The sequence below is a fragment of the Oryctolagus cuniculus genome, chromosome 5, assembly GCF_964237555.1.
Source record: "Oryctolagus cuniculus chromosome 5, mOryCun1.1, whole genome shotgun sequence".
In the NCBI taxonomy this organism is placed as follows: Eukaryota; Metazoa; Chordata; class Mammalia; order Lagomorpha; family Leporidae; genus Oryctolagus; species Oryctolagus cuniculus.
The window spans coordinates 5,991,600-6,008,844 of record NC_091436.1 but is presented as its reverse complement, the minus strand read 5'-3'; the positions used below and the strand labels follow the sequence as shown (position 1 = coordinate 6,008,844).

Sequence of the window (17,245 nt, the reverse complement as noted above, 5' to 3'; positions counted from 1 at the left end):
CAATCTTTTAAATCATAGGAAAGAACACTTTTGGAACAATTGTAGGGCTTCCATTCCTTATTCTGTGCCACCCAGGTTTGTGTCAAAGCAGGGGTCAAGGAGAAAGTAGATGGACACTGGAGATGGGCAGTGAATGATGCCATCACATCCAAACACTAAAGCACAAAAATAAACGTTCTCATTTTTAAAAAGACCCATAGAATAATTAAAATGAATTCCTGCCCAAATTAAATTGCCTCAAAGTTTTCTCTACAAGACTTTAGGCATTATAAACACTCTTTGACATTGGCCTGTCATGTTTCCTCCATCAATCATGCAGTAGCCTGGAAGCAAATTGAAATGATTGAATCAAGGAAAATCAAATTTTTTAACATGTAGTTTCAGTAATGTGATTATGAAGCTTTTAGTGATACTGTAATTAGTTTGAAGCTTTGAGCATATGTTTCTACTGAGAGTATTCCATGGAGAAAAGCTGCATTAGGCAAACAAGTAAATACAGACCCCAATGTAGCAAAAAACACAGCAGTTGAAGCAAAAGGTAAAAACATACAATGCATCAACTGAGTTATACTCTAAACATTTTGCATGGGATAACCACTTTCAAATCCCAGCTTATTCCAAAATTAAAGTAACGTTATAGCCTCCCTCTAAGGGCAAACATTTGAGAAGGAATATGGAGAAACATCAGTAAAGGAGCAAAGGACAAGGGGAAAAGAAAGGCAAAAAAACAAACAAACAAAAAAAAACACACCATCCTTGTGCTAGATCGAATCTTTGCACAGGAAAATGTGAGGGACTAAAATCTCTCCTACAAATAATGAATCACCACCTTGAAATATGAAACATTTTAAATACACTTAGTATTTGCCAAAATCAAGAGATACAGTTACTTCCTTTTTACTTCCTTTATTTTTAATTCTCTCACCCATCTCAACACCGACTGGAATTCTGTTGGATATAGTAGCCACATAGATAAAATAAGGTCTCACCTAAAGACAAATATCAACTCAGATAGGATTCCTCCAGGGACATTGAAGAAGACACACAAGATGCAAGGACAACGGTCTCCTCTCCTGTGATTCGTACTTTCACTCCTGCAACAACCGCTTATTTCATAAAAACACATTTGGCTCTAGAATGAGGCAGGTAAGATGTTAGATCTTCAAAATTTAGAAGGAAAATGATTTCATCAAAATAATCTGAAGTACACAAACCTTTTGAAAGGTTTGTTTATACTGATTATTATCAAGTACAGCTAACTGTCCTAATAGCTTAAATATCCCACATGGAAATCAGTATAAAAGGCTCCAAGTATTTCATTTGAATTCACATCTCCCATCCAACATAGGCATGGCTACTTCCAACTGTCTTAGAAGAGGCCTGAATCATGGCACTTCCTTAATCTGCCCACCGGCCACTGCAGGCAGGGAGGTGAGCTTTCTTTGCCAAAAAGGGCCCTTAGAATTCAACAAGTACAGTATGTCCATTTGTAGCAGACATGCTGCTCTTTGTCAAACTGGGATAGCCCAGATTAGCCAAAAGGTAAATGTCAGCCAAATGTAAATGAATAAGATTTCACAGTGCTGCCAGTTACCTTTCTAAAAATAAATCCGATCATGCGTTTTCCCAGCATTAAGACCAAGTGGCTCCTCACTACACAAAGTCAGACTAGCATGGCGTCCCCACACCCTGCTCCCTCCTTTCCATCCCCTCCTCCTCACACTCCTTGCACTCTGCCAACTGCTTCTCCTCCCAGCACAGCTCCCACTCACAAGCCTCACCCCTTGCTCCCTGGACCCTCTGTCTAGAACACATTTTCTAAAGGTTGAAGTCAAATAAAGACCACTCTGCTGAAGGTTTCCCTGCTTGATCATACAACTGAACGCGCTTCCTTTATAACTTCGATTACCGTTGATAACAATTCTCTACATGAACACAGCATCTTCACTGAAGTGTGACTTCTTCCTTTAGTTTTGCAGGCATGCAGTCTGTCACAGGTCCTGTGACTTAGAGTCTCATTAAGTATTTGTTGGATATAACACGAATTTTCTTCTTTTTTTCCTAATAAAAGTGAACATTTCCCCTTTCTTACAAATCAAATTCTACATCTATGTTTTTAAAATTTATCCCATATTTTCATTAGAGTTCCTCCTAATTGTGTTAACAACATGCAATGGAATCTTTGCCAAACGTTTCAGCTAAAACTGCCTCATGGAATCAAATTGTTTGCCGACACCTTTTGAAAAACTAAAGTAAATTAACCTACGAGAGTTTTGTTCTTTTGTCCTTCTTGACTTTACTAGAATTTATTTAAAAATTCTAGCTGTGTAATTTTCAACCAAGCCCGATTAGTTATTATTTACAAAGGGCAGGACAATGTTAAGCTATTCCAAAAAAGCATTAGGTGTCTAATGTTCACAGTGAACTCTAAAATCAGAAAGCAAAATGTACATAAAATGGTTATTTGCTCCTGCTTTGCTTGATCATCTGCTGTTATGTGAAATCATATTTCCTGTCAAAAGTATAACAAAGCTTCCCTTTTCTCTACAGGATACAAATTAGCAACCTGGTACATCAAATTACCCAGCTGTAATTCACTGTTTCAGTCCAGGAGAGTAGCCACATGTTCTTGTGCCACCCGAGAAAACTACCTTGAAGCATGAGTTATGCCCTTGGCCAGCTTCATTAGCCAGTAGGGGTACATGTATACACACATACACACACACACACACACCCCAAAACTGCCAGACTCCTCACATGCAACATGATTTCATTCCTTTAAATGACCTCACAAAAGGCAAAAATCAAGTCTGATCATTGTCAATCTTTCATCAGACGCTGGCTGTCAGATTTCCCTCAGAATAAGGCACCTACAACCAAGCTTTCCAAAGCAAGGTATGACTGGTGACCTTGGTAGGCTAAACAATGCCCAGGTCCTGGTCACTGAACCTGAGAATGCCACCTAATTTAGCAAAAGGGGCTTTGCAGAAGCAATGAAGAATTTGGAGGTGGGGAGGTTAACCTGGTGACCCTAAAGGTAAGCACACGTGTGCTCACAAGAGACTTGACTGCAATGAAGGAGAAGGTGATGGTCCCACAGGAGCCAATGAATGCCAGCAGCCTCTAGAAGTGGAACAGGATCCTCCACAGCAGATCCCAGAAGGAACAGTCCTGCTAATGCCTTGATTTTAGCCCTTTCATATTCATTTTGGACTTGTGCCCTCTAAAACTATCAGAAGCGTGCACTCTTGTTGTTGCTAAAGTTGTGGTGCTTTGTTAGAGTGGACACAGGAAATTAATACTGTAACTGAGCCACACCACAATAGTGAACAAAATGCTTGAAAAACTGAAGAAAGGATGAATAGTCATTTCCAAGTACACAGTAGAGAAGGAGGGCATTCAATTCTGAGAGAATTCCTTAAGTGAAAGAATCCTGAGCAATCTCATTGTCTTATGGGTGTGTACGTGTGTGTGTGTGTGTGTGTAGGGGGGTGCATACATACATACATCTTTCTGCTCCGTTTCTGTAGGGTAGAGGTGGAATCAGTACCCCAAAACACATGTCTTATCAGCCCAACGAGGCTGCAAACTCACTGGCGAGAAACAGTTTTCCGTATTTTTGTGTCCTTCTCCCCAGCAACATATTCTCCTACATATGTACCACTTATCTGGATCCACACCACTGGATACAGTACCTCGTAAACAGCTGACACGAAAGTCATTACTATGAATTGGAATACCTATTAATCAAGAAAGGAACTTTTCTATTTAGTGAAAACCAGATACTTGAATTAACTGAGTAGAAGTCCTAGATAATTAGGAACCACAACACTGGGGAAATAGTCTTGTTGTTGCAATTCCTTCTAACCAACACTCTCTCCTGTAGGATGAAGTAAGCAAGTCAGGGAGGTGAGCTGCAACATAAATCAGCCAACTGTCACCCAAGTTTCTTTCTTTAATAGGACAAAACTTTAGAGATAAACCACTCAGATTACTACAAAGAAACATTTTAAATGAGCTCATTAAATGCAAATTAAAACAGAAACATTGAATAAGCACTGGGCTACAATTAAAGGCTGAAGAAACAGCAGGTAAGAAACAATTTCCATTGATCAAAGAACTGAAAGCTAACAGAGTAAAGTATTTTGCACTGAAACTGCTTTCATGAATATTAATCATTTTGAAGTAAGGGGAACTTTTCCTTTTTTGCATTTTTTAAGGAAATTTTGGAGGTAGGAATAAATTTGCATATCTTAATAAAGTAGTGTCACTGTATCATTTTCAAGCAATGAAGCCATGAAATTCATAAGAAGTAAAAAGCACAGACTTCTAAACAATCCTCAGAAGCAGGCTAAAAATTGTAAAGGCCATATGGTCATCATCTTAGAACTTGGGACCCAAAGAAGAATTGCATATAATTACATGAAATCTTCCGTGTAAAGTTTGGTAAAACCTATTTTTTGGCACAATTGGACCTCATGACTTAAGAGTCATTTTTTATGTAAAATTATTAAAAGGCAATGGCAAGTAGCAGTACACAGGACATTCAACTAGAAATATAAATTCTGAGACTTTAAAATTTACTATAAGTGTGCAAGCTTTAAAAAAATATTTATGGGCAAATAGTTAGACTGCACATTCTCGAGGGCAGGGCACTTTTATGTTTCATACACTGTACCAGACACAAATAAGTGCTCAATTACTGGGTCTGCTTTTGTGAAACGAAGGCATTATAATACGAGGAGTGGCCTTTTTTTCTTTGTAAATTCATTTTAAAAATTAAAATACATACTGCTTTTCATCTATCAGGAAGACAAAGTGAAAAGTATGTGATGGCTCACAGTGGGCAAATAGGTGCTGCTATGAACCCTGCCAGAGAGGGGGCCAGCAAGGACAGCGGAGCAGCTGTGCACTGAAGGGCCTGGGTGAGAGGGAGGTGGGTGGCAGGGGAAATGCAGTCAGGGACTGCTGCTGCCAGCTGAGACACTCCTGGAAAGGACGTCTTTCGGTAATTTTCAGCCTAAGAGGAGCAGACCAGCTCCTTGCTACCTTGCTGTGATAGTAGAGGGCTTAGACAGGAGTGTAAAATAGGGCAAGTTATTTCAGAGCAATTTGGAAAAATCTAGCAAACTTCAAAATCATTCAGAAATCGTACTAAGATTTTTACTTTATGCTTACCTATGTAAGTGGAAAAATATGGCCACAAAATATAGCTGATTGGAGAGTATGCACATAACTATTGTAGCCTATAATTAAAAGACTAAGCAGGAATTACTGTGGGGGTAGATCTGTATATGCAGACATGTAAGTTCTTTGAGATGTTAAGTTGAACAAGGTATAGAAGAGACTGTGTTCTCACTATTGGATTTGTTATCAATCAAAAATCTTTCAAAAGTGTAAGACACTGAATTTTAACATCAGTACTGAAAACGTTACAACCACGTAAACATTTATTATTTAAACAACTAAATCCAGTTCTACAGGACATTTAGGGTATCTCACAAATATCACCATTAAGTTTCATTTTAAATACAAAGGTCCTTTGAAGAAGGTAGGAATATATTACTAATAGAAGTAGTCAAATTACATTCTAATTTGAACGTTCTTAAACTTTTCCAATACGTCTCATATATTCTTGAAGTCCTTCTCCATACTGCTCACAAAGGCACAATTTTTTCACCAACTTCAATTGAATTACGTTTCTGTAGCTGTCTGGGTCAGGTCATTTACCATATCAATCATAACGTGAGGGGGAAATGTAAGCACTTTTGAAACAGTCCACGCCAAGATGGGAAAGTTAAAGGAAAGTAATTTTATTGGATTGGGGTAACAATTTGTCCCCTTGCTCCTACCTTTCCAGGAACCTATCTTTTTCTTCTCCCTCAAAAGTAAGGCAGAATTTAAATAAAGTGGCAGAGTATGATTTGCATTAAGGAGGGTGTAGCAGTTTCGGAGGACATAGGTATTAAAGGGGAAGCTCCGAGAATCACTGCTACCGTTATCTTAAGAAAATCTCCCAATACATAAATGTTTTGCTCTCCAACTGATCAGTGAGTAAAGATTATGATGTATTTCATGGCTCCAAAGGGTAGTCCCGAAAACGAAATCCATCATGCCAGGGCTTCCTTTTGGTTGCTTTTACCTACCTTTAACACTGTTCAATACACCCAACTTCAAAACCGGCATTTCTGATTTTTCTTGAAATGTACACACTGACAGAATTAGTTAATGCATCTAAGGGAATAAAACAACTTACTGTACGTGGCGCAGATGGTTTGTATAGGTAATGCAGGTTTCTTAGGGGGACTGTGGACTTTATCATTTATGTTGCAAGGCACACTTGCACCATGTTAAACAACAGCTGTCATGGAAGAAAGAACTGTTTGTAAACCACCTCAGATTCTCCACGCAACCTAAGTGTTTTGTCCGTGACACTTGCCAAGAATAACCACGACTCTTACTAAACCTTCCAAAGCTAACCCAGAGCAATGAAACCCTTTAAATAGCCCTGGATGGCCCCTGAAGTGACCTTCGACCTCGCCACCCCGAGAGGCGCTGGCTAATCTACACCTGGCAGTGTGGAGCCACGACCCTAACAGCCACTTCCGAAGTTTCATTCACAAAGCCGCACCTACGTCATTTCTGTGGGTTTTTTTCCTTACTTCATTCTTTTTTCTTTTCTTTTTTTTTTTTTTTTTTTTTTTTTTTGCGAAAGGCAGACTTAGTCTCTGCGCTATTCACACTCGGGCGTTCACCTCAGAAGTTCGACGCCAAAGATCCGAGGGAGCAGGAAGGCCAGCTCCACCCGGGGGCGTCTCCTCGGCTCCCCGCCGGCCTCGCCGGGGCTTCCTCCGCGTCCGCTCCGAGCGGCCGGCGGCCGCCGCGGCCCGCGGGGAGCCACCGCACGGAGCGCCCCGGCCCGGCGGACCCGGCCCGGCCGCCCCGGGGCCATCGGCCGCGCTCGGCGGGCGCCCCGGGCAGGGGGCGGAGGACACGCACGGGTTCCTGGACCCCAGCGAGGCCCTGAGGAACCGAGCCCGGCGGCGCGGGCTGACCACGGCGCGGACACTTTCTCCGCCGCTGACAGCTGTCACCTGCCGGCCCCCGGGCGTCCGGGCTGTCCCGGGCGGCCGGGGCGCGGGGGGCGGCGCAGACAGGCTGTACCTTGCAGGCACCCACGTACCTATCATGGTCACTGGGCAGGAGCACGCTGCTGGGCAGGAAGGGGCCTACGCGCTCCCCGGCTCCCGCCAGCGCCTCCCACGAGTGGCGCTCCGGGGGTGAAATCCTCCAGGCCGCCCCGCCCCTCTCCCCCACGGCGGCAGGCCGTCGCAGTGCGCACGCGCAGGCGGCCCGGGGCCTCCTGGGAGTCGTAGTTTGAGGGCGTGGCTTCTCCTCAGGCCTGCGGCGGCCCGCCGCCCTTTCCGGCAGAAGGCCCAGGAAACGTACGTCACGGCGGGGCGGGGCTTGCGGCCCGCCGTGTTGACGAGTCGCCTAGCAACGGAGAGGCCCACCTTTGGAAGCTTGTTGCAGCTCTAGCCACGGTCCTGCCCTCTTCCCGCCCCTCGCCTCCCTAAACTCCCTTCACCTAGGAGCTGCCAAACATCGGGATCGACCTGGGCACCACGAGGGGTTGAAATTCTACCATTTACGCGCCTTTCCACATTGTTCCCGACCTCCTGCTCACAGCCGTAAAACCCACTGACTGTTTGACTACACTTTTGTAGGAGAACAAGACACTTTCTAGGAAGATGGTGGCAGAAAAAGAGACCCTGAGCTTAAGCAAATGCCCAGACAAGATGCCGAAGAGGACCAAGCTGCTGGCGCAACAGCCGCTCCCGGTGCACCAGCCTCACGCCCTGGTGTCTGAGGGCTTCACGGTCAAAGCCATGATGAAAAACTCAGTCGTAAGTGCCCTTCGCTCGCTCCGAGGCCGGGGACGCGAGAGGTAGAGGCTGGTGGCCTGGGATGGGCCTGGGATGGCCCAGGTCAGGCCAGGTGCCGAGGCTCCCGGGCCAGGGATGGCGTGCGCCCACGGGTGAGCATCTGCCCAGGCCCTCGTGGCTGCTGGGCCAGGCCAGAGTATGTCCTGAGCTGGTGACACGAAGCAAAGCACCCCTGCCCCTACCCATCCAAACCAGCCCCGCTCCGCCGAGGGCCCTTAGAAATCGTCAAATTGCGGCTGCTGACAGGCGCTGACAGACAGCTGGGAACAGAAACCCATCCAGTGAGCCACACTAGGACGCCTCTGTTTAACCTCGACTCCTTAGAGAACCCTAGCATTTACTCCATCAGCGTTCTTACAAAGTGGTTAACCTTACAAAATGGGAAACTGTCCCTCATAGGCCTTTTAAAGATCTTTGAAACAATCTAAGCTTTAGTTCAGGTGTCTCTGCCTTTTAATACCATTCACATTGCTATAGTTTGCGGTAATAAAAAAATTATATTCTCAATACTATTAAGAAAAAATATTTACAATACGCACCAGGTTATTTTGAAAAACCTTCTTATTTGTTACATAGTTTTTAATTTGCTACCCTAAGTCAGGTTTTGCTGAGAAAACAGGTAGCCACGAATAATCAAATAGTAAGTGCAGGATTCAAATCTATGAAATTCACCCGCTGGGAGGATCTGGTGCATTATCCGCTAAGTCGTCTGTTAAATGAAGAGTGGTGCTGTCCTGTCGCATTATTTGTTTTACCTCTTTGTTGCAAATGTCGTGCCATCTTCCTAAACCAGCTCCTTAAAGTACATGAATGGACCTGAATAGCGGGGGACCTTCAGGCCAGGTTGCCATGCTGCTGTGCAAACTGATGTTCGCACTTCAGGAATGTGTGTCAGGTGAACGCAGTTCGAGTTAGTCAGAATTCCTGGAAATGGGCTGAAGGTCCTGCTTGGAGTAACTACACTCACTAGAATGGGTTCTCAGGACGGTCAAGGTGGCTCATGTGTCAGCAGTGCACAACCTCATAGCCATTCAGGTGTGTCATTCCGCTTTTCTTCTACACAGTATTATTTTTATTATTGTAATTTGGGAGTTTTTTTAAACATCACAAATGTGTAAGGACATTTTTTTCTAAACATGTGTTCATACATTCTTATATCATGTCAATTCATTAGCATAGCCTCACACCTAAAGTCAGAGTTGTACAAAATCAAGCATTTCAGTTTTGCCAAACATGATAAATGTGTCTCAGGACTAAAAAAAGAGGATAAGGCTGTTGTTCATATAAATAAGTTATTTGAGATAAATTATCTACTTCCTTTTTCATATTTTAAAGGGAAAATCTTTTAGTTACTGGTAATACTTATCTTTCCATTGGGATCATCAAAACAGGACCAGCCCTTTATTTTTTTACTTTATTTATCATAGGTCATGATTCTTATATGCAAACATAATTTATCCATTTATTCAGTCAATAGCCATTTTTTAAGCACTCACTATTTATTAAGCACAGTCTGGAGTCCTCATCCTCAATACTCCAACAAAACCAACAATAAAGTCTTCATAAAAGAAAGACAATACTATTGATACCCAATAAATTCAGTGGGACAAGAAATGAAAAATGTCACTTTCATATCCAATATATACAACTCACCATTTTTGTCTTCAGCAGTGTAGGCTTTTCAGCATTACAAAGGAAAATATTCCTATTTCTTTCTGAAGGCTTATTTCTGTTCAGAAAGTGTGTGCTAATTTCCAGCTTCCTAAATTACAATCCCATGTTCAAGAGCCACCATTTTTCCAGGGAAACTTGACTACCCTCTGTCAAACTGCAGCAAATCAATTAGATAAGGTCCATCCCTATGCTGTGCCACACAAGACGTGTGCACTGTACACTGGGCACAGAGACTTTGGTGTTTCTTTTCAGGGTGCTACCAGTGATGTAACTATTCAAACTTGATCAGAAATAGATTTGCTAAGATAGGATATGCAAACATATATCCTTATTTAACATCATAATCTACACATGAGAATTCAAAATTATTTACCAAATAATGATAAATATAAATGGAAAGATCCCAATGTCAATTGTTGTGTTTCAATAGTAATTCTTTTGTTTCTAAGAAATACTGGTTGCAGTCTGTATTAACATATGCAATCACAAAATCTCTGCAGTCAGAGAACAATACTCAAATTCATCTTATTACATTATTTTCCTATAAAGAGTGATAAGAAACTCAGAATTTGAAGATTTCATAGTTGGTTTTTCTTTTAATGGCCTTATGTGGGATCTGGTGGAGCCCACAACCACAAACCAGAAACCTGTGCTGTGTTGTCTTCATCTCAGTGGACAGTAGATACTTCCTATGCCACTCTGTGCTATGTACCCTATCATAAAGCAAATTAGGATATGGACCCAGGTGTGATGGTAGAGAAGTTCACTTCTTCTTAAACTTTATGCTACAAATTTCCTTTTCCATAGATGCTTTATGCTCAAAGTTGGAGGAAATGGGAAAAGCAGTTCTTTAATGTTACTTCATATACCTAAGGAGTTTTATATTTATCAACTATATTTTCATTCAGTACATGATGATAATAATCAGTATTTATAAATTATTGAGTAGGATATTGATTTGGCTGGTTTAACAGAGACCAAATAACAATAGCTTTACAGAGGTGGAAATTGTTTCTGTCATATATTAAAGTTGAAATTTGTAAGTAATCCCAGGAGGGTGGACAGTTTTCCTCATGAAATGGGTCCGAGGGCAGAACACCCTTCCATGTGCTTGCGTTGTATCATCTGTGATGATGCCTGGGCCAAGGTGGGCTTACCACCCCTAGGAGCAAACACCACCCTCCGGAAAGAGGAAGAGGAAGCAGAGGTTGCCAACCATGAGCGTGACTCAGGGGTCGTACCCCACTTCCACTCATATCCCACTAGCCAGAGTTTAGTAATATGCTGATAATTTAAAGTACTCCCAGCTGTGCACACCTGCCTCATCAGGAAAGGAGTTAACAAAAAACGACTACTCTCCAACATTTACTTCAGGCAGGCAGAGAGAAAATGAGTAAGGGGCGACCTGTAAGAATGAGGCAGGACAAAGTAGACCACAAGCAGCCTCACCGTTGTGAGGGCAGCTCCCAGGAGTTGTGCTTACCTCTCATTCTTGAATCTGTTGCCAAAACTTAGCTTAGTGGCCACAGCTGGTTACAAGACAGGACAATAGTCTCCAAATGGAAGCTCTGTGTCCGGCTCAAACTTGAAGTGTTTTATTACTGTAGAAAAGGGAAGAAGACATCCTGGGGCTTATTTAGAAGTGTCTACCACAAGTACTAAACATGCTGCTGTTGTCAGTGAAAATAGGAGAGGGACATGTTAAATAAGCATAGTATAAATAAATGCATAGCCATGATAAGACTTACTAATATCTAGGCAGTACAGTGGAAGTACTAATGATGAAAAGATCGTGTAACAATAATGTGACGGAGCCCTCATCATCTTTTGTCCATGTTTGGACAGTTTACTGACACTGGTCTCTAGATCCCACCCGCTGATTATTTGACAGGCTCAGTCAATTATCAGATTCTTTATATAGTTCTTTCTTGTACAAAATTCTAGTCCTGGTACCACTCAAGTCTTCTGGAGACCCCAATTCTTAGACAAAGAGATCATGATATTTCCACAGGTCTAGCAAAGTCCTCTGTATTCTGACCCTAGTCTATGCTTTTAATTTTGTTCAGCAGATCTGAAGAAAAAAAAGAAGTGGGGAGGAGGGAACCTTAATCCACTGTTGGTGGGAATGTAAACTGGTACAGTCACTGTGGAGGACAGTATGGAGATAGCTCAGAAATCTGAATGTAGAGCTATCATATGACCCAGCTATCCCACTCCTGGGAATTTATCCAAAGGAAATGAAATCAGCTTATGAAAGAGTTATCTGTACCCCCATGTTCATTTCAGCTCAATTTATAATAGCTAAGATATAGAATCAACCCAGATGTCCATCAACTGAAGACTGGATAGAGAAATTATGGTACATATACACTATGGAATACTACACTGCAGTATGACTTTTTATGAGCCACTCTAAGCAATTCTGGAATCAAGACAAGAGCCCTTTAAAACTCAAATCATGGTGTCCCTCAGCGGGGTCACATGTTAGTCAAAGATCAAGTTCCTTCATTCCTGTAAGGCCCTTTGTGATCAGGCCATACAGGCATTAGACCCTCCTCCCTCACTCTCTCAGAGTCATTAACATTGGCGCCTTTGCTGCTCCTTGAATATACCAGGCAATGCTGCCTCCGTGTTTTTGTTCACCAGGTTCCCTCTACCTGAAATGCATTTTCCCCTCCATATCAGTTCCTCTTGATTACTCTATTGAAAATGTCAGACTCCTTTTAAACTCTTTATCCCTGTTCTAGCTCTCCCATATCCCTTTCCTGTTTTACATTTTACCTCTGGTATTCATTAAGTCGATCTTACGTTTTCTTCCACTAGAGAGTAAACTTTTTTTTTTTTTTTTTGCTAGGCAGAGTTAGACAGTGAGAGAGAGAGAGAGAGTTATAGACAGTGAGAGACAAGGAAGGTTTTCCTTCCATTGGTTCACTCCCCAATGGCCGCTACAGCCGGCGCTGCGCCAATCCGAAGCCAGGAGCCGGGTGCTTCCTCCCGGTCTCCCATGCAGGTGCAGGGACCCAAGCACTTGGGCCATCCTCCGCTGCCCTCCTGGGCCACAGCAGAGAGCTGGACTGGAAGAGGAGCAACCAGGACTGGTACCCGGTGCCCTAACCGGGACTAGGACCCGGTGTGCTGGTGCCGCAGGTGGAGGATTAGGCAAGTGAGCCAGGGCACCAGCCAAGAGTAAACTTCTTGTAGTCAGGGAATGCACTGTTTCACTCACTGCTGTACCTGCCCCAGTTCAGGAAAAATTCCTGCACATAGCCTATGCTATTTTCCTTTTTGTAGTGAAATGAATTGCTGCATATTTTATACCATAGCTAAACAATCACTGGTAAGTTAGAAGTTGTAATGAAAGTGCTAATAATATTATATCAGTTTTAAATATAGGGATGAAAATAATTTACAAGTATTATATGCAATATTTTTATGAACTTATAAAAATTATACATGTGCATTTAAAAAGGTAAAGTAGTTTGGCTAAGATTATGAGAAAAAATTTAGTATTATTTTCTGTAGCCCTCTTGTACTTTCTGTTTTATTTTTTAAGATTTATTTATTTATTTATTTGAAAGTCAGAGTTACACAGAGAGAGGAGAGGCAGGGAGAGAGAGAGAGGGAGAGAGAGAGGTCTTCCATCCGATGGTTCACTCCCCAATTGGCCACCACGGCCGGAGCTGTGCCAATCCAAAGCCAGGAGCCAGGAGCTTCTTCCAGGTCTCCCACGTGGGTGCAGGGACCCAAGGACTTGAGCCATCCTCTGCTGCTCTCCCAGGCCATAGCAGAAAGCTGGATCGAAAGAAGGGCAGCCGGGACTAGAACCGGTGTCCATATGGGATGCCGGTGCCTCAGGCCAGGGTATTAACCCTCTGCTGTATATCTTAATGTTAGCCGTCGCAAAGCACACCGGACACCGGAGTAAGGGAAAGGGTTTATTGGGGAACACCCTACAGACCAAAGTGAAGGGGCGGCGAAGGAAAAAGAGAGAAAGAGAGTATAAGAGAGAAACAGAGAGGAGAGGAGCAACCGAAAGAGAGCAGGAGAGAAGGGCCAAGAGAGAGCATGTGTTCAGGAACCGGCCCTTTTAAAACTTTGCCTGAGGGCAGGCAGGGAAGCAGGAGCAGCGAATCCCATTAGGATGGGGGAGCCTGGCTCAGGTAGCTGGGCCATTCAGCCACCTGGCTATAACTGCGCCAGTTTCCTAACATCTGCGCCGCAGTGCTGGCCCCTCCATGTTTTATTTTAAAGTTTTGCATTAGTTTAAACCATCTTGATTTTGAAAGTGAAGTAGCAAATTTTACTTTATTTCTTCAAATGTCCAGAGGTTTAGTGCAGTTCAACTAAAGTATGTCAAATATCTTCCTCTCTAGTTTAGAACTTCTTTTTTAATTTAAATGATATATCATTTAATAAATGTGTATTAGTTAACATAGTTTAATTAATAAGTAACAGATATCACATATTAATGCTGTAGCATATGATAGGGAGAGTCATCTCTGTTGCATTTGGCTTTTCCAACCAAGTCTGTGGAAAGACAAGGAAGACTATTTTTTCCATTTAACATACAAATCTGTGTAATTTTTTTTTGTTATTTAGAGACACTTATTAAATGTTAAAGCAAGCAAAGGAAGATAGATTTCTAGATTTTTCTGACTTAGAACAGTCCTTTATGGTTAATTTTTTAGATTATGGCTGATGTATTATATGCATACAGAAAATGCATGAATCTTAAGTGAATCACTTGGAAAGTGTTAAACTGCAACAACGATGTAACCAGCACCCAAGTCAAGACGTATTATTCACTACTGTTCCTTTCTAGTCACTACCCAGAGGTACCCCAAGCTAGTCATGTCCTGGCTTCTATCAACAAATCAGCTCTTCCTGTTTTTGTACCTATATACATAAATTCATGAAGTATTCAATTGTGTTGTAACTGCTTTCTATCATCAGATTATATTTGTGAGACTCACCCATGCTGTTGCATACAATTGTAGCTGTGTATGAAGCCTTCGTATTTGTTCCTATATGTGCATGAATATGCCATGCTTTACTTACCCATTTCTCTCTTGGTGTGTAATTGTGGAGCGTCCACTTTAGGATTGTTAAAAGTAGTGCTACCTGTCGCTCCCCCTCTTCGTGGAGGAACGACACAGGACCCTGTGCTGTTCTTTCGTCTGCTCGGCCCTCCCCGGGTTTGCTGCTGGTTCTTCCCGGGTAGGCTACCGACCCTTCCACCTCCGTGGAAGGGCGGTTCCCCCTGCCACTTTCCCCACTTCCGCGGGGGAGCGGCACACCGCCGGCCGGCTCTCTCGGGGGCTGCACAGGTGTTCCTTCAGATAGATGTTCCCGGTGCACGTTGTCTCTCTCCTCCTTTATAGTCCTCTTCCACCAATCCCAACTCTGCTACCCACACGCTGAGTACGCTGCTCTCCTCCAATCAGGAGGAGGTCCTACAGTTTATTGGTTGAACTGGAGGCAGCTGTGTAGAAGCTGTTTCCTCCCTTCCCAGCGCCATATTGTGGGAGAGCAGATGCATAGAATAAGTCTTAATTCCAGTAACTTAGTCTAGTCCGAGTTGCTCCAAGTTGCTCCCCACAGCTACCCTATCGCATTGTTCTGGAAAAACATATCTATGAATGTCCAAGGATATGTATCTTGGGGAGGAATTGCTGAGCCCTAAGTTATACGTATGTTTGGCTTTAATAATGATACTGAAAATCATTTTTTCAATTGATTTTTCAAATTTAAATTCTTACTGCACCTATGTGAGACTGTTATTTGCTCTGTAATCTCACAATAATTAGTTTTTTGTGTTGCCTTTTACAGTCTAGTTCACATATAATGTTATTTCCTTGGCAATTTAGTATTAATTTTATTGTGATTAATGAAGTTAAAGCTTTTTAATATATTCTTCCCATTTAGATATGTTCTTTAGTGAAATGTCTTTTCAAGACTTTTGCCTGTTTTTCTCTTGGTTTGATTTGCCTTATTTATTTATGGTACTTTTAGATCATATTCTATTTTCAATGATAGGAGTCATTTGTCAGTTTCCTTTCCCTTCTCAATGGTGACTTCTATTCCTCTTTTTAAAGCATATACTTTCTGGGAAATATTATTTCAAATATATTTGTGTATTTCTTTATGATGTACTCTTCTACCAGTTTTAACCAGCTTACAATGCAGTACATAAACATTAGGACAGAAGCCTTTGAAAACAAATCAGAATGATCAGAAATAAAACTGAACAAATAATAATGAAATAAAATGTAGCTAAAGTAGAAAGCTTGGGCTAAAGAAAATCAGAATCAATTTTACCTCTCCTAAAGGTCAGTGTATTTATTGATTGATGTTCACATTTAATTCTGGACTTCTTGGCATCTGTTCCTGAAAAGGGAGCATTCTACACTTCTCATTATCACAGAAGAAAAAGCCCATCAGTCCCTATAGGGAACTGAAGCTTTCTCCACCTGGAATTCTCAGAGAATTGATTATGTCGCATTTTAAATATATGCAACCTGCCATTCCTACATTTTTCTTTCTTAACAAGAAATACAGTACCAGATTTCATCCAGGAAAGATTTCAGTGAAGCCCAAAGACACAGTATTGAAATGTATCTTGACAAATTGGATTTGCATGAGATTAAACTGATGGAAGGCATGTATGTAGGCTTTTGGTGGTCCAATTTGATTCAGGAATAGAATGCAGAAATACCCCCAGGAGCGTGTAGGTTGTGTGTTTTCAGTTCCGGTTCCCAGTGCATTTTATCTTGGGAACAAGACAGCTGCTATTCCTCTAAGTTAGCAGAGAGGAAACGTGTGGTGCTGTGAGAACACAGAGCAGATGACCTGCAAGAATCGAGCTGTGGAATGGCTTTCCTGTGGCAATCAGGGAATCCCGTTTGGCGAACTAGACATATAAGGAGGACCTGGGGCAGGAGTTAGGAGCAGGTGCCAAGGCTGAGATGAGACGCAACAGTCTTCTTAGTCATTTTGTGTATTTTTACCTTTGTTTTCCAAAAATGATTATGTTGTGAATTCCATTCACTATATACATGATTAAAATTCTTTAAATTGTGTATATTTTATAAATTATATATGTGTATATTTGTTCATATATACAGAGAGTATGTATCTACTTTATGAAGAATGTGTGTGTGTGTATGTGTGGATCTGTGTAGGTTGCCTTTTGTATAATTATAATACTTAAAAAGAAATTTCGTGAACTCCCTCTAATATGTTAAAAGTTTAGATAAACTGCAAACTCATTAGGCATTTCAAAAACTTCACAAATTTCTATCTTCTGATTGTGCCACCGTTTACTGAGTCCTTTACCCAAGTTGTTTTCAGCTTGTTGCTATTATGCATTATTTTGAAATTAATGTCTGTGTTAAAATGTCTTTACTATATTTTAAATTATATCCTCAAATTATAGTTTTTTAAGTAGAATTAGTGAGTGAGCGATCTCAAGAATGTTGACTCCAGTAAAGGTTTGATCTGTATGGCCGCCTTCAGTGTTCAGATGTGCCCTAAGGTGTCTATCCTGACTCCCTGGGACTGCTTGGGTATCTACCCCTCTACCTGCCCGGTGTTGAGGTCAGAATCTCAGCGCCTCTAAAGCACAT

At 41.9% G+C, this 17,245-nt stretch overlaps 2 protein-coding genes across 9 annotated transcripts in view; one reads left to right on the top strand and one right to left on the bottom strand.

Moving 5' to 3' along the window:
- Window positions 1-7,338, bottom strand: part of PRKN (parkin RBR E3 ubiquitin protein ligase) — a 1,400,595-nt gene extending 1,393,257 nt beyond the window's left edge. For 2 of the 4 annotated variants that reach the window (XR_011388432.1, XM_051855168.2), the window contains exon 1: window positions 7,184-7,338. Coding sequence is in view for 1 of the 4 variants with exons in the window: in XM_051855168.2 (XP_051711128.2) it covers window positions 7,184-7,190 (7 nt within the window). In the remaining 3 variants the exon portion in view is untranslated. The remainder of the gene's footprint in view (window positions 1-7,183) is intronic. The other 2 variants (XM_051855165.2, XM_051855167.2) reach the window with 2 other exon arrangements.
- Window positions 7,339-7,446: 108 nt separating this feature from the next.
- Window positions 7,447-17,245, top strand: part of PACRG (parkin coregulated) — a 578,050-nt gene continuing 568,251 nt past the window's right edge. Inside the window, exon 1 of one of the 5 annotated variants that reach the window (XM_051855184.2) lies at window positions 7,447-7,907. In XM_051855184.2, the coding sequence (XP_051711144.1) occupies window positions 7,752-7,907 (156 nt within the window). In that variant the 5' untranslated portion in view covers window positions 7,447-7,751. The remainder of the gene's footprint in view (window positions 7,908-17,245) is intronic. The other 4 variants (XM_017345476.3, XM_051855185.2, XM_051855186.2 and 1 more) reach the window with 4 other exon arrangements.